The sequence below is a fragment of the Lagopus muta genome, chromosome 5, assembly GCF_023343835.1.
Source record: "Lagopus muta isolate bLagMut1 chromosome 5, bLagMut1 primary, whole genome shotgun sequence".
NCBI classification, from domain to species: domain Eukaryota; kingdom Metazoa; phylum Chordata; class Aves; order Galliformes; family Phasianidae; genus Lagopus; species Lagopus muta.
Window position 1 is genome coordinate 48947795 of NC_064437.1, and position 25250 is coordinate 48973044.

At 40.4% G+C, this 25250-nt stretch overlaps 1 protein-coding gene across 1 annotated transcript; it reads right to left on the reverse strand.

The window, feature by feature from the left end:
• Nucleotides 1-5575: 5575 nt before the first annotated feature.
• TMEM273 (transmembrane protein 273) lies at nucleotides 5576-25250 on the reverse strand. The gene is made up of 6 exons (XM_048946176.1): nucleotides 25120-25250; nucleotides 20559-20606; nucleotides 19779-19889; nucleotides 18480-18504; nucleotides 7443-7469; nucleotides 5576-7062 (listed from the first exon to the last, which is right to left on the reverse strand). Exons 1-6 carry the CDS (start codon nucleotides 25172-25174, stop codon nucleotides 7017-7019), a joined length of 312 nt encoding a protein of 103 aa, XP_048802133.1. The 5' UTR covers nucleotides 25175-25250; the 3' UTR covers nucleotides 5576-7016.

Below are 25250 nucleotides of genomic sequence, written 5' to 3' on the forward strand. Positions count from 1 at the left end.
TGGCTTTTTGCCAGGGGTGTACGTTCCCTTGTTGAACTAGCAATGGCTATTTTCAAAGCAGGTAAAGAATCAGATCATGCTGATTTGGGGTTTCTTGTGGTCATCTCAGTTGCAAATGAGTACCAGTTGTTCCAACTGGGGAGTCAGAAAGGCAGCTGCCTGCAGTAAAAAAAACCTCTGTTTTCTTGAATGTGGCTTACCACAGAATTGGCATACATTGGCTATGGCAGCCTGATAGGGTGAACTGAATAGGCCATTTTCCTACCATGTGTTCTGTGTGTTTCAAGTGTAAACAAATTTGTCTTGGGTGCAGCAGAACTACTGAAGTCTGGTTCCGAACAGATTTGTGTTGTGTGCTTACATTGCTTTTTAGCTAAATAAGCTATAATTGGTGTCAGGTAATCTATAAAGAGTTATCTAGAGAACACCCCAGTCTTGGAAAAATCTTCAAACAGGTTTTTGTGTCTTCTTAGGCACCAGGATCCACTCTGTAGAGAAGAATAGACATTTTCCAGCTTCCTGACTTATGAAAGTGACTGGAATGGAGCTGTCTTGGTGGTCTCTGTCCTTTTGTCACATTCTGACACGGGCAAACCTAGTCAGAAGTTGGTGGGAAGAGGCTGCTTTGAATGGAGCTCCAAAATTCTCTGAAAGGGAAAATTCCAGAAATCCCATCACTTCATAGCAGGCTCTTGCTTTCGAATGTGTTGTCTGTAAAGATGTGCTGAGAGCACATTCCCAGTGGGTGTGCCCTGAGTTCAGCAGCTCCAGTGACCAGGTATGAAGCTCTGCCACAGCCAGGCTGCAGCCTACAAGGTGCAGGGATGAATCCACCTCAGCAGACTCTACACTTTTAGTTTGGAGAAAGTCAGTGTGTCTCAGTGTGAAAAACTGATCAACATTGCTTTAACACTGGATCTGATTCTTCTCATATGCTTTATAATTCCCACACGACTCAGGTGCTTTGATTTGCTTTTGATTTCCCCAGCATGCAAGAGATTGATTTTTACCCTCAGTATGAAGTGATGTTGACTTCTTTAATGCCATGAAATCGTATCAATTGGAAGAGTCCAAAATGACTAAAAAACATAACTCCTTTTGACGTTCTCCTTCAGAATGAAACAGAAGACATTCTCAGCAGGCAGGTCACCATCAGCTGCTGGTTAGATACTAGGATTTTTCTAGGGAAATAGTATCTTTGAGAACTGTTAGGGAAGTTAAGTCCATTTATACTTTGAAACTGTGTAGTGTAAAAGATTTGCAAACAAATACACAAATATTTCTCTCTCCGACAATTCTTACCCAAATCAGAGAAAGCATCCTGTTCTCCTGAGTCCTTTGGCATGTGCTTAACTGATGGAAAAAGATATTTTAAGGAGAATTTCTGTAGAGCACTGTGCACCTCCTATCAGCTGCTTCCATGTGGGAATCAGGCCATTTATGTATACAGTTCCTGATTTTGGGGCAATTAAAATCTCAGCCATAATGTTATATTAACACAGAATTTGGTGTGTCTAATGACATATTAAATCTTCCTAAATTATAGCTAAATTACAAAAAGGACTAATTTACCAAAACCAGTTAATAAATGTTTAGAAAAGGAAACTAATTGAATTATCCCTTGTTTGTCAGAGACAGATAATCTCCTTGTGAGAAATCTCATTTTTTCTGAAGCATGATTAATTGGCCTGACGAGTCAGAGATTATGACAAATTACGCAGGAGGAGATAATAAATAAGTCAGTAGGAAAGCTTGGGAGCGGGGAACTAGCAGCTGTTATTTGGTCTGAGCCTGATTCTGATTCTGCTTCTGGATCCACCCTAAGCTGTGGATGGTTTTTTTTGGTCCCTCTGAGGACAAGTCTCCCTTAGCTCCTTCCCATTTCAGATCAATGGCATTCCCAAGGAAGGTGCCTGAAAAGCCACATGCCACTAGGCCAATGACTGGTTCTTAATTCATGAATAATCAAGGCCACAGGATGAGGTTTTTTATTTTTCTTTAGTCAGGGTGGGAAGACATCTATGGCTTACACAGATGGTGCAGTCAAATCTTCATTTTGCTCCCGCTAAACTCAACAGAAGAATTAAAACCAGTTGTAGCCATGACAAGTTCTGAATGTGATACACATCTAAACCCTTCAGCAAAATGTGGCTGGTGGCTATACTACATGAATTCTCCTTGAAAAGAAGGCTTCAACATCTGCTCTGGGACTGCCCAGTTTTAGTGGATGTTGCTGGGATGCTGCTGTGCTTCAAGCTCCAGCACTGAGCAGAGATGAGCCAAAGTGGGACACTCACTGTGCAAGAAGTTGCAGATTCTCAGCTTGGCGTGGGCTGGTCTGTCCGGGCACAGACATTTTGGACATTAAGTACAACAGAAGGTACAACAGAAACTTCTTGGGCTTGGTGTGTGTCACTGGGTAGTGACTGCCTCTCCAGTAGCAAGCTGATGTGAGCCTGCCATTTACTGAGCTTGTGTTTGCAACTCTGAAAATTCAAATGTCCGCAAGCAGGCACAAAATAGCCCTGACAATTTAGAAGTTTTGTGTTCGGTTGTTTTTTTTTTAAATTATTATTACTACTATTAATTACTAATATTACTATCGATTTCCTGGTTTCTGAGCCTTTATGTTATGGCAGAGATCAGGGCTTCCAGCTATTCTCTACAAGCCCAAGAGCACGATGTATTTTAACTTAGAGGGGGGTTTGCCACAGCCATGCACTTTGAAGACCTGATGTCTCAAGTAAAGTATCAGCTAGTATAAAACTTCAAATTAAATCATGTCTATTGGCAGCACCTATATATATATAGTGTCTATTGGCACCTATTAATACACAGAATCACAGAATCACAGAATCGCCCAGGTTGGAAGGGACCCCAAGGATCATGTAGTTCCAACCCCTCTGCCTAGCAGGGACACCAAACATACACATTCAGATCAGGTTGCCCAGGACCCCGTGCAACCTGGCCTTGAACACGTCCAAGGATGGGACATCCACAACCTCCCTGGGCAGCCTGTTCCAGGGCCTAACCACTCTCCTTGTAAAGAACTTCCCCCTAACATCCAACCTAAATCTTCCCTCCTTCAACTTAAAACCATTTCCCCTAGTCCTGCTATTGTCAGCCCTTTTGAAGAGTTTACTCCCCTCCTGGGTGTAGGTTCCCTTCAGGTATTGATAGGCTGCAATGAGGTCACCCCGCAGCCTTCTCTTCTCCAGGCTGAACAAGCCCAACTCCCTCAGCCTGTCCTCATAGGGGAGGTGCTCCAGCCCCCTGATCATCTTAGTCGCCCTCCTCTGGACTCTTTCCAAAATCTCAATGTCTTTCTTGTACTGAGGGCTCCACACCTGGACACAGTACTCCAGGTGGGGCCTCACAAGAGCCAAGTAGAGAGGGACAGTCACCTCCCTGTCCCTGCTGACCACCCCTCTCCTGATGGAGCCCAGGATCCCATTTGCCTTTCGAGCTGCCAGAGCGCACTGCTGGCTCATGTTAAGATACCTGGGGGATGAGGATAGATTCATCAACTAGCCTGCCCAGCACTGACAACTGCTTTGCTCATCCTGTGAATATGCAGCAGCCTTTTCTTCTGAGTAGCTGTTTTCTGCTTTATATTACTTTTAAAGTGGCACCTCTTTTGAAGGAGTCCCCACAGGTATCCATTCATTCCTTTGAGCCACTCTAATGGCTTTAAATACGAAACTGTTTAAAACGTACAGGGTTTTTTTCCCAGAGAGGGTGAATTGTCTGTATTTTATCGTTATTGGAACAACTCAGCTACTTTTAATCACAGCAGAGTGTCTTTGCATCTGGTCCCAGTCCTGAGAGTCTTCCCTTGGTGCTGTGGAGTAATTGAAGAATATGATTAAAGGTAATTATTTTAATTGTTCATTGACTTAGAAAGATTTCTGATAGCAATAAGTGGAATTTGATCTGTAAAGTGAAAGGCTTTATGGATTTCCTGCATGAGGATAGAGTGCTGCCAGCAGCAGTGTAAGGAATGCAGATGAAACATCGCTGGCCTCCTGCAAGCACTGCATGACTTGTAGGAGGGAAGATATTTTTATAACTAAATGCAGAAGACAAGACCTGCACACGGCGCCACAGTTTGCCTGTGAAGCATTTGGGCTTGTTTTTATTACACACAACATTCACCCCCAGAGCAATACCACTGACTTTGCTGTTAGTGCTTGATACAGCTGTGAATAAAGGCGTAGGAATATTCAATGGCTTAAAACCTGAAATATGAGAATCAAGACCAATAATATTCAATAAGGTGAAATACTTAACACCTAACCATTCCAAAAGCAGTATTTTTCTTGGAGGCAGCAGTAAAGAAGAATGATGGTCTCATAATAATAATTAGATCTCCCACGTTGGACTTGGAAAATGTCTGTTTGCTCTGCTCTGCTGAGGCTGCATTGGCCTTTGGCACAGCACTTTGGCATCTCCATGTCTCATTTCCCCTCTCTATAAATTGTGAACATGCCTTCTTTGGAGTATGGGAATTGCCTTCACACTGTGGGAGTAGGGACCATGCAAATTCCTGAATGTAGTAACAGTAAAGGCCTCTATTTTTTTAGTAGATATATTTTCTATGGACTCCACTACTTCTAACTATGGCAAGTAAGTACTCCTGAAGATATCAAACTCAACAGCATCTCTTTTGGTTTAGTGATGCTAAGCAGAAGCATGCTAAGGCCAGTAGTATCTGCTAGGAAAGTAGAGGCATGTGTTTGCTGGGCTTAGACTTTGTGCAGGCATTTGTTACTAGCCACTGTGACAAAGAGGCTTCTGGAGAAGGTGAACTTTTATTCTGACCTAGGAAATTTCTTCTCAGAAAGAGAGTGACGCATTGGTACAAGCTGCCCAGGGAGGCGGAGGAGTCACCCACCATCCCTGGAGGTGTTCAGGAAACATGGAGATGTGGCACTGAGGCACATGGTTAGTGGGCATGGTGTCAGTAGTTGGACTAGATGATCTTAGAAGTCCTTTCCAATCTTAATGATTCTATGGTTCTATGAGTCTGCATTAGCAGGCACTTGGTATTACATACCTGGTCTATGTGATCATACAGTGCTACATTTCTTTGCCCTTTCTTTGATTCACATTCCATTTATATTTCTCTTTGTAGGTGAGTATAAACATCTTAGTAAGCAGATTTGGTGTCCTTTGTTTGTGTTTTCCCATTTGAGAATAGCTCGTGAAGAGCTCAGAAGATTCAGATTTCAACTGTTTTGATAGAAAATTTGCTGTCCTTTCTGTTTGGGAAGAGTTGAATCTGGCTCTTCTCTTACATCACACGGAGCAGATTTATGTATTTTTCAGTCCAGTGCCTTTGCCTGATCAAGATCATTAACTATAATTCTCAAGGCCTTTCTCCCCCACTGCTTGTAACTTATCCTTTTTTTTGTTTATTTGCATTGTTATTTCCTGTCAAGTAATGAAATGATGCAAAAGAAATGTTTTTTTACACAAATAAGGGAAGGTAATACCTTCCCTCCCTGACCACATGCTCTCTTCGTTTCCAAGTCTTAATTAAAATGGTACTAAGGGAAGCAAATCAATTAACGGATACCTTACAAGATAGTTTATTCACTTACACAAGTACATGCACACAATTACTAGCAAGTATCACATTTAGTTCATCCATTAGCAAATGCTACTAATGAACTGCACTGGAACTGAAGTGGGTAACAGACACCTAGGCAACTCAGGGAAATTATTCCAATATATCACTTTTCTCTGGAATAAAACTTACATTTTCTTGTTCAAAACATGCAAAAAAATCATAATCCAAGCAATAGGGTTTTTCCTTTGTGCATTTGGAAACATTACCTGACTTGCTATGGTCAGAACAAAAATACACCCAAATCATTTCAGTTTCTATTAGTATTTAGTACAATATCTTCCTCATAGAAACATAATTTTGGTATTTCTGCTCTGACAGTTTTGATTCTAAGCTCCCGACTCAGGATATCAGCTCTGCCTATAATGCAGGGCTGACTATGGCTATTCACAGTCTGGAGGTTAATTACTGGGTTGGGAGGTATCCATGAGTTTTTCAAGTCATGCTTTTTAATAAGATATGGATTTTCCAAGCTGGAGTTGAGTCTAACAGTTCTTCTTCTTTCTTGTCATTTGTAAGAAGGCTGTACCTAGAATCAGGTAACACAGAGCTGATGGAAACAAATTGAACAGAATATACAAGGCTAGAACAAGAATGAAGGGGGTGGGAGACTGAAACTATTCGTGAATTCAGAGTGAATTTGGTGCATTGTTTTATACTGAAAAAAATGAAGATGAGTGGATTTTGGAAGTGGTAGATTGGCTTGTTTGTAGAAAGTTGAAATGGAACGTTTCATTTCAAATGCGTAGAAAGTTTTTGTTTAGGGTATACAACAATATCTTAATTTCAATTTTCTAAAATCAAAACATGAAAAACACTTGTTTGTAATTAACCACAATTCTTTTAAAATAGCTGTAATTAACATTATCATCTGAAGTTAAACAAAAGATATTGATCCTAAAGTTAAAAAATATAACTTTAGTTGATGTGAATGAAATGTTTTCAAATTAACACAAATAATTTTTCCCATCTTACTTCAATTTCAAATGAATGAGTTTTAACATAATTCAACCTCATTTGAAATATGAGCACAATTGTGAATTCTGCAGATGAAATGTATTGCTAGCTTTTCGTTTACCCTGAATTTAATTGATTTTAGAAATCAATCATACACTTGTCACAGACTAAACAGGATCTGTTAATGAGCAGAGTTCATCTTGCTTATTTTCCTCCTACATTTCCTTCTTGTGCATGCTGTTGGGGATTATGGGCTTTGTGATGCAGGTGATGGGAGTTAGCATGCACTGTAAGCTCTTCCTGTAACCAATCAATCAATTGGTCTTTCAATTAAAGAACAAAGAAAGGAATTACTACTAGTGAGATTCCTGTTCATGGGCAAGAGATATCCATTGATTCTCAGACCGGGTAACTGTCAATAGGAAGAGGATTATTGCTTATTTGTACTTTGCTGTTCTGGTGTGTTGGTGTCATCTCTGAAAAAAAAAGAAAAGACAGCATTACAGGTTAATGCTAACTTTCTGGTGTTGGTTTATCTAAAAATGATCCATAGCATCATTATAAAAACTGAAGTGAGTGCTATACAGAGAAAAATTACAGGATTTCTACAGAATTATTATTATTGGGGTTGTAATTGCATTCACGAAGTCCTTCCCCCTTGCAGCACAGTTGAGCCATAATGTAGGTAGCCTGCACTATGCCTTATGTTGGGGAATCCCAGTTGTGCAGCTGGGATGCAGGAGAATGAGGCAGCTGTATGGCTTGTCACAGCCCACACAGAGTAGACCTGAACTCTCTGGGTGTCAGTAGGAACCAGGCAGATTGTTCCCAGCCCCACGTGCACACAGAAACACACCTGTTCTGGCTTGATCCCATATTTGACCTGCAAAGAAAAGCAAGTGAAATATTAATAGCAGCTTTCAGTGCATTCTTCAAAACAAATATGGAAAATATCAACATGTCTGCAGCTAGTGAAATGCAGGAACTTTTCCTCCTTTCTCTTTCTTTCATTGCTCTTAGTGTTTTATTCAGCTTTACTCCATCTAGTGTCAGTGCTTGGAAATAAGATTTCATCGTGCCTTGCAGCCCTCAGCTGTTAAATGTTCTTAGATCTTGTGACTCGGTGGCAAATGGCATTTGGTCCTCCTCCTTCAATACTACGTAAGTATTTTCTGATGATTTTGCTAAAGAAATACCTTGCAGGACATCAGGCAACCAGGGATGGATTTCTTGTAACATGGCTCAAACTTTTTCCTCCTCAGAGAAAAGTTTTATCACATTGTTCTTTTTGAAAGTTGTGCTAAAATTATCTGTTAATGTGAAATTTGCTGTGCCAACCATTTGTGTCAGTAAGAAACAGCTAAGAGCTGATCTGCAATCTTCTAGCTTGAACTTGGCATAAAGTCCACGGGAGAGCATACAGAGCTCTCAGGTTCCTGGAGCTTGTCTCTTTTGCCTTCACCAGGCTACTCTGCAGACAAAGTAATTCCAAGTAGAGACACCGCTCTGCTGTGGTTTGGGGTACTACAATTAAATACCAGCTCTTTTCAAAGAGGAGAGAGACCTGAGAACACCATCAGGGACCAGATGTTTGCGGTGCTTATGAATTTGTCAAAATTTCTTCACACACACATAAAAAGACACAAAATTAAGCATATAAATTAAGTCACACAAATTTCTGCCTGTCTGCAACTGTAGTCATTAAAATAATAGTAATAATTCCGCTTTTATTCTGGCCACGGCAGCTGATTAATGCAGAATGAGGCCAGTGCAAAGTGATCCGAGCTAACTGGAGTGAATCAGCAGTGGGTTAGGTTTAGGGATGCTCACCTGATCCCATTCCCTGCCTGTGTTTGGGGGGAGGTGGCAGGGAGCTGCTGGGACAGGCACTGTCTTCCAGCCCTGTTCTGAAGAGATTGGCAGCCCTGTCCTAAATAATTTGAATTCTCTGCATTTGGGAGCAGCAGAGAAGACTGCTTGGGAGGCTGATGCTCTTTGAGCTGCGCTGTGTACTTGGTAAGTTTCTTACAGAGAATGGCTTTCTTGCTGTTACTCTCAGGCTTCTTTCCCGCAATTGGCAGTGCCAGCTGGCACACAAAAGGTGGTCCAGCCTTCCCAAGCACACTGGTTTTAGAATTCCATCACTTCCTTTGTGCTGGCCATCCTTGAGCAGCCTGTTCTCACTAAAAGTGGTTGTTGCTATGCCATGCAGATTTGCAGCAGGTCTGATTCTCTGGGCAGAGCACACAGATGTTTTGGGAGGGAAGGGGGAGCAGGACAGGATTTCTTTGAGATGGGACCATCCTTTGGGAACAGCTCACACTCGTACTGTGCTCTCCTCCAGAGAGCAGTGGAAGCTCACTCCCAGGTCACAAGGACTCAAAAGGCAGTACTGTTAACTAAAGGATAGTTGCTCCTGGCTCCACCACCTCTTCTGTACCAGTAAATCAAACTAGGGAGTGGGTCAGGTGTTGTGATTTAATGCACTGAAAATACCCTAGTTACTTTTCAGCTAGTGGTTTTCTGTCTTCTTCTATTTACAAGTCCATATTCGCTTTCTGTTGATGTGTAGGCATCGTGAATGGTATTTAAGCCAAATTTAAACACATGTGAAAAGTCTTAAGGCCCTATAAACCCCTCAGAAATAGCCTACAGAACCCCCAGGCACTTGCAGCCTGCAAGGCAGAAGTCAGAATTTCATTTTGTGACACTTGCTCTTTTTTTCAGCTCTCAGACACCAGGCTGAAAAGCTGTGATACCCTGTGAGGCCCTGTACAAAATGCACATGAAGTATTGAGGTGAGTGCGTGCAGTGATAGAAGACAGACTTGGCATGGGTGCTGGGTAGGTGTTTTCTGGGAGCAGGAGCCCTCTGCCCTGCAGCCAGGGCAGGAGTTAACGCACCCCAGGTGGGTGTTGATAGCAGCACAGAGGGTAATCTTCCACCTGTGAACTTGTATCTAGGTTTGCATCAGCTCCAGGGAAAGGCAGGATTCTTTAGTGCTGGAGTCAGGGCACCAGCGGGTTTGCCAGCAAAGACCACGATGGCTGTGGAAGGAATTGCCTCCGACAGGTGTCTGAATATTACCAGGAAAGCATTCTCCTGCCTCAGCAGGTTTGGGACTAGCTCTTACAATCAAATGATTTAGAGCTATTCAGGACTAGCCTCAAACAGTTGTGCAGAGGAGGAGGAAGGAATAAGGATTCCTGTCTGTTTGGCAGCTGTAGAAAGGTCAACTGCAAATGCAGCCCCCAGATCTGATGAGAGCACAGGCATCTTGGGGCAGATGCTCTCCTAGAGAATGTGGAAAGTAGCCAGGAAGAAGAAAAAATAGCCAGAAGTGTGGCTCTGCCTATCAGGCTAATAGCTGGCATCAGTGAAGTATCTGGGAATGGGATTTAATGAACCCTAACAGTCTGGGCTGTGTGTATATAATACTGCTTCTGTGTGTATGCATCTGTATATTAAATATTCCTTGATTTCATGAATAGTGCTAAAGTCATTGAGGGCCGGAAACTGCCTACCAATTGCCTTAGGACTGCTTTTTACAGCCTAGTGTTCAGAGCACAGTACAAAGCTCAGTGTCCTTGGTTTTGACGTATGTAATTACAAAGATTAATTTCATTTTATTTAAAGGGTAGCCTGAGCAAAAGTAACTTGCCAAGGTTGTTCAGAAGAGCAACCTTCTGCTAGGCAAGACAGTTACAGAACTAGGTAGAAAAGCCAGTTTATTGCTCCATTTGTTGCCTTAACAGAGAATGAGTATTTAAAATTTGTTTCTGCAATTATGTATTTGCAAGAGGTTGAGACAGCCATTTTTGCTAGGATTACTTGCCCTTCTTTTTTAATATAGTTACACAAATACACAAGAATTTGTTTAGACCACCTTTGCCTGTTTCTATATGTGTTTACTGGCAATCGCGTGCATGACTACAGTTTTGGGTAGCTTTTAAACATTTTTCATTAACCTCAGTTCCCAGAGTTCATTCTGAGAACACCTGTTTGGTTTTTTTTTTTTTTCTAAAGAATTACTGGAATGAATGCAACCTTCAGTCTATCCTTAACACTGAGCAAAGAATCAGACCTGATCCAGTATATTTTGGCTGGGCTCATCTTGTGCAGGTTTGTACTGGTCCTTAGCGAAGTGTCAAAGCACTCCCACTGCCAGAGTGGACAGTAACTCTCCAAGTTGTCTTCCACTCACATTCCCGCAATAGTTGTTCACTGCTGATACTTTTTCATGGTGACAGTGCAAAGGAAAACTTTGCCATCTAAGCAGACCACAAAGGATCGTTTTTGATTGATTCAGTAAAGTAGATGCCTTCTTTGCAAATTTCATTTAGGTTATGGAGGCTTTGTCTTTGTTTTTCCTTATCTGTAAACCTCTAATGATTGATGAAAACCCCATTGGCATGATGACTGTGCTGTTTGGAGAATGCATTAGTTGGGAGAATTTGAGAAAGTCTTCTGGAGAAAGTATGAGTGGTGAAAGAATAGCTCAAAGTATATATAGCTGAGGAACGGTAAGAGAAAGCTTTCTGATCTTTGATCCTAAAGGTGTCAGAGATTCTATTGAATGACCCAGACCCAAGAAAAAACACTGACCATCATAGTTTAAAAAGAGAGTAAAAGAGGCTTGTTTTAGGAAAAAAAGCACAGATGCCGGTGCCTCAGTGATGCTAGGGATGTTGGGTTTGCCTGGATGACTGGGAATTTAAAGAGAACAGAGATGCAAGTTACAGCTAATTCTTTTCCCTTTGATGCCTCAATTCTCATACAAGATGCTCCATGAATGTGTATGAGAAAGCTTCTTTGAAGTGATGATAACTTCTGTAGGAAGGAACAATAGCACTGAATGGCAGCATCCTCACAGATGTCTGAACAAATCCTGAACGGGGCCATGGCTTGAATGAAACAGTGAAAACGGACAAGCCTTATACCAGATATCTCCAAGCTGAAAAGTGAAACACCTTACTTCTGGGAAGTATGTCCTCTTAACATCAGATTAGTTCAAAGAAAACATCCATCTCCAAGGCTGACATATTTCCATATGAGGAAATTGCTGCACTGAAAAGTAATTAAAATTCACAAAAATTGTTCTATTGTGGTTTAAATAGCAGTCCCTGCTTCCTCCTGTCTTCATTTAAAAATTTGCTGTGGAGAAGACAGTTTAGTTACTCTGATTGGTAACTATAAAATATAATTCCTTTGCAGGTGTATTTTTGGCATCTTGCTATTTCAAGAACTTTTTCCTGTGAACTTGCCTATAGTACAGCAGCAGTATGTGTTTGCATCTTAAGCAGATATGATTTCAATGGATAGTAGAGTGGCTGAGAGGCTGGACATATAGTGTTACGTGTGGATACCTGATCCAGGGGTTGAGCCATTGCAAAGCATTTCAGGGCGCAGAGTCCTGAACAGCCCGCATTCTGGATCTTAATTCTTTTTCCCCATGCACCACCATTCCCCATGACACATTTAAATAAGGGCAAGACCTCTTCTTTTTAAATGCATTTTTACTTAAAGATTTTGATTTGTGAATTTTCTGAAGGATTCCTCCTTGAGACTTTCTCAAGTACCCTAGCATTAAAATAAGGTCACCAGTTAAGTTTTTGAGCTCAGACTTCAGCTAATAGTATCAGTGGTGTGACTTATGTCTACTTGATTGCTTCCTGCAGTTCATGGTATTACAGACCAGTCTGGACTACTTAGATCAAAAGCAAACTTAAGAACTGTTCTCCACTTGAAAATATGATGTTTTTCTTTCTTTGTGGCTCTAAACCCGATGGGAAGCACTGAAACTTAGATCAGCTATTGTTAATGTTCATTATTTCTGCCTGTCTGTGCAGCTGAATACAAGCCCAAATGTAATAAAACAGGAAAAAGGTTCTTAACCTAAATGTATAGGCTGAGACAGTTTCTATAACCTATGGAGCTTCTGGAAGAAACTGCAGCTCAACATTCAAACTTGTGCTTCATTGTCCAAAACATGTCTTTTCAGTGCCATCTATCTCTGATGTTTATCTTTTCCAAATGGATGATTTCCCCTTCTGTTTAATCCATAGCAGTATTTTTAGAGTTGAACAACGTAGAGAATGGAGGCTTTCAAGATGCAATGATTGTTTCTCCACGGTTTTAGAGAGGGAGGTTAGATGTAAGCAATGAGCCATGACTTCAAACCCTGTCTCAGCCTCAAAGGTTATCATTTCATGGGGGCTTTGAGAATTTGCTCAGCTGCAGGCCCTTCGCAGATTGCCGGTAGCCTAGACAGTAACACGCTATTTCTACAAAACACTTCTTGTACTCTGCAATTGTAATTTTCCTCTGTTCAATGGGGATGTTCAGTGCAAGAGACCATCCCTGCAGGCTCCTTTTATGCAGTGAAACTGGGTAGGCTGAAACTAAATGTGGCTAAAATTAAACCTTGCCTCCCAGAGGAACACCTTTGAGCTGGAGATGCAACTGTGTCCTGCATTTCTGGGCTGTAGTGAGCCATTATGTGCATGGAGAATACACAGTGCCATCATGTGCCGCTCTGTGTGATTTGTTGCTGGTAAAGGACATCTTTTGCCTGTTTCATGAGGGTGTAGGAAGAAAGGAGAACTGTTTTTCATGGAGCTGCTTCTAATTATAGTCTTTAAGTATCTTACTGCCTTGAAATTGCTTATTGACCTTACTATTATTTATGAAAATCTGACATGACCAGGAAGGTGCATCACTCATGCTTGGAGTGCACAGATTTTGTGTGGTCAGAATGAGGAAAGAGGGTTTTTCCTTTCAGTGGGCATGGTCTGCTACAACCCACTGGAAAAATTCCACCAGCTGAGAATAGTGCAAGGATGACAGTATTTAGCTGAGTTGTTTTTCCCTTCAAAAAAGAGATTTAAAACATATATTTAGTTTAATTCCAAGCCCTCTGAATTTTGTCTAAAGAATCCTCTGACATGCATACCATGTATTTCACAAGAAAAGTCCAGCAATGGAAAGAAATGGAAGAAATCAAGTGTAAACTCAAGAGAACATCTAGATGCTTGTTTGGGTAGCAAAAGAAAATCGCCAATCTGCTTGGCACTTTGTGTGTGCAGCTCTGAAGCTCCTCCTTCACATATCAGAATGACTTGTGCATTGCATTTAAAACCTGATCTTATGCTGAGTGATTTACGCAGGAGCCTGTAGAACCCACGAAGCTGCATGATGAGTTTTGATATACATTGCTGCTAAGAATGTGTTGAGGCAACAGATTATTTTAGCTATTTCAGCAGGATCAAATGTGTGCCTTTCCATTTTACTCCATGCCCTCTGTCTCTCCATCCTTCTCCTTGTCTCTGTATGCCTCTTTCTTTGTCTCCTGTCAGAATAAATCTGGCTGCCATACACTGTAGTTAACTCAAAATATTGCTAGCATTAAATGTGCCCAGACATTTTTATTAATACATTAAACTTGCATGAAATTTTAGGCATTATAATTTACTAAGCTTACACCAAGATGATATTTGAAACTGACATGAGCTATTAATTAAAAAAAAGGACATTAAATAATTGTCAGTTGACATCTAAATTACTGTTTTGTTAGTTGACAGCAGCTTGCCTCAAGGCTCTTTCTCTTCTCAGGTGTTAGTAAATATTCCATTGTGTTTAAAGGCACCCCATTGTGAACTGATTGTTTAAGCCATGTGTTATATGCCTGACTTAATACAGAGGTAAACACTGTGAGTTATTTCACGGTGAACTGGTATTATATAGAGCTAGAAATACTTCTGTTGTAATGGCTTGGGAAAACAGTGAAAGTGACACGTGGGAATGCTGTCTGACTTTGGTGAAAGCATGACCTTGTAGTGTTTTCTCTTAGGTTAGGTTCCACGGCTCTAAAATGAAAGGGGATTATCTGCATTCCTTTGTCTGTTCTAAGTTTGATGACCATGATGACACTGCTCTGGATGACATCCACCTAAGTTTATGACAGTCATCGGGATGGCTTGAGGCACTTATGGGTACAATATGTGAAATTTGAAACAAAATTTTAGCAAGTGTGGTGTCAGTTGGATTGAGGTGGTGGTTTTTTGTTTTACTTTTCCCTGAGCAATCATCAGTGGTCAAGTAGAAAATTGTCTGCAGATGATATACCAGTTTTCCTCTCCAGTCCTAAAGGAGTGATACACTGATTATCACTTAGAATGCCTGTATGATTGATTGGAATAAACTTAGGAGGTAGTAATTTGTAGTAGAGGAGTTTTCTTTATCAAAAGGGTTTCCAGAATGAGCCACTGGCCTAGAAATGCCATGAATTAGAGTCCTCAGAGTATTGAAGCAAGTTGTGAAAATTAGGTTACATCTGATTATCATGTCTCCATTGACCTGAGTAAATGGGGAGTTATCCCTTTGACCTATAGGAAAAAATGAATCTAATAAAATGAGCATATAGCTTGGTTACTCTTGTGGAAATTCACAGTACTTATAATACTGTAGTGTTTACAATGTAAGTATTCAAGGTAAATAATATTTGTGGACTGTTGACTGGATGATCTTGGAAGTCTCTTCAAGCTTTGGTGATTATGATATTTAAGTGTGGCTTTCAAGAAAGTGATGGTTTCTGGTCCAGTGTCCTGAGGAGTTGCAGTGTTCATGTGTTATGAGGTTTTTTGTTTGTTTGCTTTTTTTTTTTTCCAAGTTGTTAGGAACAGCTCCTTCCCATACATTTTATTTTTAGACATACAAATGTCCTCAAACACTTAAATGATGAATGTTAAAATCTAAAACATATACCACCATTTGTTGAGTCCTACAAAGAAGAGATGCCAGTATGAATAAGAGTCCTGTAGAAAGGTCCTATAAAGGGTAGGAGAAAAGATGAAATATAACACTGGATTTTGTATGCTGCATTTCCCTTTGATTTTTCTGTGACTAGATAGTTTATATTGAAGAATGATGGTGCAAGAACAAGTTTTTGCTGAGATGTGGAATAGCATAGATTTGTTTATAAAACAAACTATGTTATATACTTCCTAGCTAAAAAGTGGTGTTATCTCAAGAATATCTGTATTTCACAGGTAATACTGTTGTTTTCTCACTAATATCCTCATAAGCTCCTTAGAGCCTAATGTACATGTTTGCATCACCTGCAGCATTGTTTTTATCAGTTGTGCTACTCTATCATTATAGTAGATAAACAAGAACAGATTACATATTTGTTACTCACTGAGGCTTGCATAATATACTAACTCTTACACTTACAAAACAATGGTTTCCTCAAGACCAGTAAAAGTAAATACTGTTTCCTCAGATCAGCTTCTGTTTTATAGAACCCCTTTATAATCCACTAAGGAGTAGTACATAGGTGCCTCAAAGTGAACAAGAACAAAGGAGTTTATACATCACTCAGTGCTATAATAAAATTAAAAAGTACAACTAAGAAAAGATGGTGGATTTCCAGTTGTTTTCTACTTAACAGAAAAACATCATCTTTAGCATACATAGTTTTGCCCCTAAATATTCTGGAATTACAGCTTTTCTCACTGGTCAGCATCAGTGGCTCAAAGGCAGAAAACTTATATGCATTGCATCCTGTTTCCAGCCTGAAGATCAGAATTTTAACATGCAACTGGGAACTTCTACCTTTTAGCAACTGCTTGTAGACTGGGACAAGGAATCATCTGAGAGGCCAGTGTAAGATCATCATTAAGGCTGCTAAATCTTGCTGCCATGACAAAATCAGTCGCTTCCCCTAGGAAGATCAGAGGGAAGGTGTCATGGATGCTCATACTGTCTCTATGGTTTCTGTTTTGCTTTAGTTTTCTTCCTCACCTGCTCTTCCTCATTCACTGCTGTCCATACTGTCCTTAGCTCACCAGAAACAGCGTACTACGTGCTCAATGTTTTGTCTTCTGACTGTACAGTAGTCCTAATTTGTTTTGGGTTGATAGGCAGAAATTGTGAGTGCCTTGGAAGAAAATAGATTGAATGCTCTGTGATGTGAAAGGAAACGGGTTTTGTGCCCATTAGCTGGTTTAGGTTGTGAAAGCATCTTCCTTGGAAAACATTATATGCTCCAGGCTGGGGCCTTTTTCTGTCAAGCAAAACACTGAAGTACTTTTCTCAAGGAATGTCCTTGTCTTGATCTTCAACTGAATGTCTGCATATGTTGTATGGCCTCTGTGAGGAATGGCGGTGATGGGGACATGCCTATTAGCCTCATATTCATCTCTTTGAGAGAGGCTAAAAGGCTTTTCTTAGGTCACTGAGAACAGCTGTTGCCTTCACTTTATGAGAATGCTGATTAATTTATGTAATCTCTTTTCTAGTTACTTATAAAGTGTCTTGTAGAAACACAAAACATCATCTACTCCTGCAGATTATTGTGATCCAACAGACAACTTGCAGGCTACGTTTCCCACTGTGTACATCTCTGCCCTATTGAATGACCTCAGATGAGGAGCAGTCATCTCCTAAGCAATCTGGCATTGCCTCTCGTATCATTAGGTGCTCAAAACGTATAGTGGACTTGCTGTTTTTGGGTAGGGGGAAAGAAATTAAAGGGTAAAAATGTATCCCTTCCAGAGTGATCACTGTATGACTTGATCTGTAAGAAACCTGGGGAAAAGGGAGATCTCAGAACTGGTCCATTCATAGTGACTGGGAAGCTTTGGACAAAGCCAATTGCTTAGATTTGTATATATTTAATCTAAAGCACTTTTGAAAATATCAGTATCATAAAAACAAAAAATACAGAAAAATTCTAACAGTGTGAAAGAAAACCCTTGAAACAAGGCGTTTGGCTTTCATCTAGTAATTCATTTAATGGTTTTGGGGTTGTTTTTTTTTGTTGGTTTGTTTTTGATGATGTTGTTTTTGAGGGCTGGTGATTAAAACTTGCAATTGTAATATGTAATACAAAATAAATAGGCAGAATCAAAAGTATTTGAACGATTTACTTTTTAAAAGAAATCTCATCCTACTGAGATGTTTTTTTCCAGTTCTTACATGTCAAACTCCTGTTGAATGGGATTTCCCTTCTCCATGCTGCTCCACTAGATATACTGGTGTATGGTAACTGTTGAGTCACGGCCTGAACCACTGATTGAGCACGTGGGGAAAGGACTGGGTCAGCCCTGAGAGCACAGGTGAAGGCAATTCAGCTGTGTGACTGGAAGAAATGGCTGCACCTCTCTTAGACCCCATTTAAAGGCTGACTGCCACTGGGGAAAGTTCTCTGAGATCCCTCTTTTGTGGAGTTTTCTCTGAGAGCTTAGAGTTTCAGAGACTGGTGAGCACTTTTTCTTTTTCTTTGTAACACCTTTCCATTTGTGCTAGTCTCTTTGTCATTACACCTCCTGTATTGCCATTCCACTGCACTGATCTTTCTGATCATTACAACTGGGTAGCATGGTCCTCTAGAGACCTGCATATATGTTGTGTTATCTTTTAAATCACAGCTGCAGGGAAATATCATTCATAAAGACAGCAGAGTTAGTTACTACAGTTGGCATATTGCAGTGGGTTTTAATCTGTATCTGAATCTGAGTTTCTAAAAGATGCTCGAACTAGCTTGCGTGGCTTAGGAGCCAGGGACGGTTTATGCTTGGAACATAGCATAGATTGTACCCTTAGATTGTATCTAGGATTGTTCGTGCTTGGTGAATGGATTTCTGGAATGCTTGCCTTTGTTCCTTCGATATGCTTGTCTAAACACTGTACCCTAGGTATGTGATTTATAGAGTTGCTTATAACCATGGTTTCAGGTTCTGTATCTATATAAGGTCTGCTGTGGTTACAATAAACGAAGCGGTTCACTCATATTGAGTCGGTGGGCTTCCCCAGGTTTATCAGCAGGTTTCCCTGGCCAAGTGGGTTATTCCCACACTGCATCTCAGAAGACCCCCAAAGCAATGACTCTTACCTTCTATCCATTTTGCCCTCTGACTCTAAAGAGAGAACAGGAAAATAGGATTAGTTAAAAAGCAAGGAACAGGGTGGTGATAGACCTGTTTAGAAGTAGTGAGGATGCAACCAGAACAGGTGGTGAAGCAGGCAAAACTATCCTGTCTGAGGTAAAACTCTGATACTAGCAGTACCATGTAACATTCCTAAAGCCTTTCTCAGTTCTTCCATCTGGAATCTCTTCTGACAATTTTTGTCAAAATTATTTTTGTTTTTATTTTAGCTATTTTGAGATTGTAGTACATCCTCAGAGTATAATGAGGACCAACTTCAAGGACAGATGCTTGATGAAAATTAGGAGGAAGTAGTTTCCCCTTAGGACCATTGCATACTGCCCATAAAGAAGACATCAGCCATTTGTCTTTCAGGAAGTGGCATTACAATATCATTTGTGTCCTCATGGGGCGCCTGGGGAATCTGTTTGCAAAAATATCTATTAAGAGATCAGCATTTACTGAAAATGGCATTGAATCTATGCTATGATGGAGACCAAAAGGCTAGGCTCAGGGAGCTCAGTCTACTTCACTTCATGCTTGATACTTAAGACAGCTCTGCTCTTCTTTTTACTAAGCAAGAGACTGCATCTGCTGTTGAAGGGCTGGGACATGGTAAACTGCTGAATTAATAGTTACACAGTTTGGGATGCTGGGACATAACTTCTTGTTTGTCACATGAAGGCTAAAGTGAAGATACAGTCGCAGAACCAAGTTCTAGATATGGTGAACAGATGGGTGGTTCCCAATCCTGTTATGTAGCAGCCTGGCTGCACTGAGTTCTTTCATTGCATTTTTCAGATTGACATCTTTAATAACTTCTTTTATTTTTAAAGTGATGGAAATTTGCTAAGTTTATGGGAATTCCTTTGTTCTGAAAAATGAACTACACAGAGCTGGTGCTTTGCATGCACCTTGAGCTGCAAAGTTGATCTTTGAAATCCACTCCTGTCCATCCTACAAATCCAACAGACTCTTACTTACATTGAATAGGTAGAATTTTGTTTTAAAAATTCGTTACCCAGAAAGATATCCAAGCAGTAAGCTGTAGTGAATCATATTTCTCTAGTTAAGTGGAATAGCTGATTTAGTTACACTGAAAACTTCTGGGTCCCTAGCACTTCCGACATTTTCAAATAGTTCTTCAGAGGAAAATTGGAGTTGCAACAAGCATGCAGTGCCTAACAGCAGAGCTCAGATCTGCTGATCCAGAGCACAAGGAAATCTAGAACTCTGAATAAGAAATCAGGAGTAATTTCTCTTACCTCTGAAGACATGGTCAAGCATTTGTTTTTTGATCATGCAAATTATTACTGCTATAAAAGCAATTGCTAGAAAGGCTCCCAGAGTAACTCCTATAATAAGATATGTGAAATCTGTAAAAATGGAAAACAAATCTGTGAATATGCACCAATAATTAATAAACAGAACTGTGTGTCAGATATGGTAACACAAAGTTGCAAAGTTAAAAATTTTTTGTTTGTTTATTTTTATTGGTTTTCTCTTCTTGAGAAGGGGCTGACAAAGCTGAGCCAGACTGGTTAGCTGAGAATACTAACATACCAGACTGCCCCTGTATAGCATGAAGTTTTGCAAGCCTGTTGGCTAATGGGCTCAATGAAGTTTTATGGTAATGAACAAGTTTAGCATTCAGTGTGTCCAGGTCTCAGCTGAGTTTTATAGCTACAACTCTAATTTTTCCCTCAAAATGGATCCCAAAATCCCAACTGCCCTTCACTTTGTATCCCCAGACTCATATTCCTGCCTCCTGACTGCTCTGTATGTGAGTCCGTAATAGGAAGAAGATTTTTTTTTTTTTAAGTGTAAACTGCAAAGCATATCATGATTCATGTGTGCACCATAGGGATCCACCTTCATCTATCAGGCTGAGGCTATAGTCCCACAGCAAGACTTTACTGTGCTAGGAAAAGTATAAGCACATAAGCAGAATATGATTTTCTGTACATAAAAAGCATGTGAATTCTTCTAGATATATAACGCAAAAAGGAATGTAGTTTTTCGCTTTCCTGTCCCCATGAACTCACCTATTTCCTCTGTGTTTCCAGAAGCGTATACCTTTGCTCTCCAAAAATCTGAAACGTAAATATTTTGGCCTGTTAGGACATCAAGAAAAGTGTTCTACATCTACCTGGGTAAAACTGAGAATGGTGTATCAGTCATTCTGCCTTCTTTGGTGGCTGGGCTTTCATTTCTTCTCCAGTAAAATGAATGCTAGAAATAGGATTGCTTTTAAACTTGAAGTATAATCCTCTTCTTCCCAAAGCCATGCAACCAATCATTTTGGTCCCTTTAGAGAGTCCACCGTAAGTCTGCTTTGCAGATGGCTGGAAACCTCTCTTGAGCTGAGCATGGGCTCTGGGAATTCTGCCATGATGTCAAAAAATCTGATCTATTGGGTAGCTCTGAACAGATTTATTTTTATTTACTGATCTTAGTCACATTTTTAATCCCAAATTTTCATAAATTATGAACCAAGCTTCAAAGCTATGGAGAGAAGCTTAAAACAAGCTCTTGCAGTTTAAACCAAATGTTTTTGGGAGCTGTAATTCTCAGCTGAAAGTATTTTTTTTCCCCCTAAACTGTTCTTCATAATCAAAATGTCTGGAAATTTATTTTATACAGACAGAAACAAAACACTTTTCTCTTCAAAAATCCCATGATGCTTTGAGATGGGAGTTGGGAGGTGTGAGGAATTTGTTTCCGGATCCGACCACAAAGATGTTTGTTTAACCTGACCAAAATCAAAGTTATAAAGAGAAGGAAATTTAAATAAATAAAACTAAGACTACGTTGTTGGTGTAAAAAGCAAAGCTCCTGGGTTTCCAGAATCACAATCAGTCTCTTTTAGTCTCTTTGCTCTTGCCTGTGAATTTATTTCATTATAAATTAAAAATAATTTTTAAAAAGCCACCTTTCTTCCACCTCTCTAATTATTCTTTGTGCTCATATGAAGAATGTTTCAAATTCAAACATAATAAAAGTTATATTGTATTACTTTTATTATCCTAATGGTCATAATACATAGACCTTAATGTATGCTTTCTAATAGAATTAAGCCAGTGACAGATTATGTGTTTTATGGCAGAAATAATATTTTACATGGAATATTTTATGTAGGTCAGTTTAATATATTGAGATTTAATTATTAGTTTCCTTTTAAAAAAAGGAGGGAGGGAAATCTCTGAAATCCCATGGGACTGAAGGGGATGTTTTCAGTTCATACTTCCAATGTGACTTTAATTAACATTTAATATCATTTACTAGATGCTCCTTGAAAACCTTTCGCTTTTGAGGAGTGAGTGTTAGATGGCTGTCTTCTGTTTGCTTTGGTTTTTCCTTAGGTGGAAAGAAATGGATTAATGCAGTCATAGAATCATTAAGACTGGAAAGACCACTGAGATCATCTAGCATAACCATCAACCCATACACATGCATGTCAATGATTGATCTAAGTCCTGCCTTCAGCTCTGATCTCTTGGGGATGGACACAATCCTCAAGGGTGACAGCAATGATTCCCAATGCTCTGCAGCACCCCAGGCCCAGTTCTAGCTTTCTGACTGGCTCTCATCTCTGGGTTCGGACTATCTCCCATCCTTTCAATAGACCCTCTGAACTTGGACAAGATTTGCTTCTGGGTCATAGAACCTTGAAGATGAGTTTGATATCTCTATTGGAGTGACTTCCAGATCATTCTCAAAGGATCTTGAGGCAACTGATGGAGCTTTCTGATCCCTCAAATGTGCCTGACTCATCCATAACATGAAATTTGCACCATAACGCAGGTTGATGACTTTGTGAAGAGACACCACTGAGTTTTACTGATACTGTATGGCCAGTTTGCCTGCCTAAATCCAGTCTAATCTGCAGTACTGGATATCTGGGTGGGGAGCAGAATGCCAAGGAGGTAAAACAGCAAGTGACTTGAATTATGTCATGGTACCTTAATAGGACATTCTACGTGTAATTCTATCAATATCTGCAATGGCATGATTTTGTCTACGATGATCTGTACTGGATAGTTAGAAGGTGCAATTGATTCTTGTCAAGGGGACAGTGGAAGTCTTCTGATAACAAACAAACCCTGTGTGGTTGTTTGGAGATACCAACTGGGGAAGTGGCTGCACTAGTTCCAATAGGCCTGGAATTTATCGAAATATAACTGTGTTTAAAGACTGGATTTATAAAAACATGTATGCCAACAGATGGCAATGCCATCTGGTTGTTCTATGATACTGATTGTATTGATGTTGCATATTGTGTTTGAACCAGGAGCCATGATTTTATTTACTACCCTGGAGGTAAAACAGCAAGCAGGTGATGAATCCATATATATATATATATATATATATATATTTGCACCATATATATATAAAAATTCCCCAGACTGCGAGGGGACCTGAATCTCCTGTAACCTGCCATAATAAAAACATGCACCTTGTCTCCCTTGATGCACAGCTCCTTCCTCACTCCCTTCTATTGCCTCCTGTTTCCATGTGATTTTCTTCCTCCTCCCTCTCAGATTTCTCCTTTTCTTAGATCAGGTAGTGGTTGGCCTTGTGGCACTGAAGTAGCCAGGGGTTCAGCATCTGCCTCCTTTGGGGGGGAGCAAAGGGGGAAGGGGGAAGGAAGAAAATAATTGGGAAGCTGGGAGGTAATGTGGAATAAAAGGTCTCACAGTGTGTATCTGAGCAACTCCATAGTCAAATATGGAATGACTTCAACAAAGAAGTTACTACTGGCAATGACTCCACTGAAAACAATTCCTGAAAATCATTTGTAGTGGAAATGCTGAGTCATAGCTTGAAGCAGTGATTGAGCACCTGGTGGGAAGGCAGGGCCAACCCAGGTGAACTCAGGTGCATGCAAAGCTCCTGATTGACCAGAAGAGGTAAAGCCAGGATATACCCTTTCCTAGACCTCATTTAAGTGTTGGCAGTGGAGGCAAGGGTATCTTGGTGGAGATTCCTGCATACCTGAGGCGTTTTGAAGGTAAGCAGTTTTTTTTCCCCTTTATTTCTGTGCTAACGACTACTATATCTGAGCGAATCTTCTTTTGCTGCAGCCTAGGACTTTGCTACTCTGCTGTCATTTCTGTGTTTTCCATCATGTTACAGCATTATTTAAAAATAAAAAAATAAAAAAAAAATTGGCTGGTGTTTGATGCAGCAAAATTCTAAGCTAAATATAAATTCTGTAAGGTAGGCATTGTTCACATCTGTGTAAATGGTTTCCTTCCTCTGTCCTTTTCCACAGAAGACAAATGTCCCTCCTACAATGAAGCAGGAACTCCACTAGTCCTTGCCAGGCTCCTCTCTACCTAAGGCCCACAGATATGGTATTGCCTGCACCCTTCTGTGTAATGCTTGGAGGCATGTCAGTGCGTTTTCCTTGTATCTATTGCAGAGTAGCTTTTGCATGTCTTGCTGTTCTTAGGTCTACATCTCCTTGCTCCAGGGAAATGTTGCCGTATTAATGGGACTTGCACCATTTGTTTGCTGAGCAATAGCTAGTCAGTAATAGGGAGCATTTGCTGCTGACATTCTCTTCACATCTATAAGCACAGCTGGTTAACCATGTCCTTTGTGGCAAACAGCCTCATTCCTCTGGGTTCTTGTGAGCATCCATAGGAAGGTGCAGAGAACATCAAAAGCCAACAAAATGGTACTGAGAGTGACAAATTTCTAAGCATACTAAGAAAGATGGAATGAGGACAGAGCACTGCTCTAGACCTATGGATAGTATTGCTTGCAGAGGCAGCAGGAGCATGTTTCCAGTGAATGTTAGGGGGAATGTCTGTTCTGCGTGCTTCAGGTGGGGAAAACTATCTGTGGTATTCCCCAAGGACAGGTGATTTTCTGTGAATTTCTGCTCAAAATAGGGTGGCATGGGGTGTCTGTTTGGTGACAATGAGGTTTCGACCACCAGAGGGTGCCTGCCTCCTTGCCTAATGTCTTGGAGGTCACAGTAACCCATGTAAGCTTCTGTTGTGGAGTTGCTATCAACTCCTTCCTCTCTGGTAATCCACCTCAGCTCCAATGTTAACATGAGTTCTGATGATACTTCCTAGCTGTGTGACCCAGTACTTCCCTACACAAAATGGAGCTGAGAAACCACAAAGCAAGAGGCAAGTTATGAGGATGACAAAGCCTTGCATTGGCTTGAAAGCTATAGAAGCATCATCCTGAGTCAGGAGCTTCAACATCCTATGAGAGACACAGAGACCAAAAGTGGTTTGCAGGTAGCATGCATGTGGATCAATTTCTTCCTATGCTCCATTGAGCTACTTTCCTGCACTGTGCCAAACAGGATGCTTGGCAGCTTTGCCATCTCATCTGCAAAGGTGCATGCTTTTAACTTCAGGATGTCTTCTGGATGATGCCTTAGTACTCAAGCTAGGAAATCTTGGCTAGAAAGCACAGTAAAATTCTACACTGTTTCAACGTAAGTTCCTTCCTTAAGGATCAGAGTTCTAAATAAATTCTTAAACAACATACATGCAGTCATATGGGAAATAACCCCACAAAGGTCAGGGAAAAAAAGCACCTCTCTAAAAGGATGAAAAAGAAATACAATAGACCACTTACGTAAGAGAAGAAGAAAAGTCATTAGGACTGGTATCCAGCTTGCTTGTGAGGTCATTATGAAGTTTTGAGAGCAGAGTAATTTCACCCAAGTTTTCTGAATTTAGTTCTTCTGTAGTGAAGAGGGAGACAAA

Bases quoted from the DNA above. Each gene is read 5' to 3' on its own strand.
- TMEM273 (XM_048946176.1), bottom strand. From the start codon at position 25,174: ATGACCTCACAAGCAAGCTGGATACCAGTCCTAATGACTTTTCTTCTT. The intron at 7,470-18,479 runs GTAAGAGTCATT...TTTTCTTTGCAG, and splicing joins GAGGGCAAAATGGATAGAAG to GTCAAATATGGGATCAAGCC. The intron at 7,063-7,442 runs GTGTGTTTCTGT...TTTTTTTTTCAG, and splicing joins ATGGGATCAAGCCAGAACAG to AGATGACACCAACACACCAG.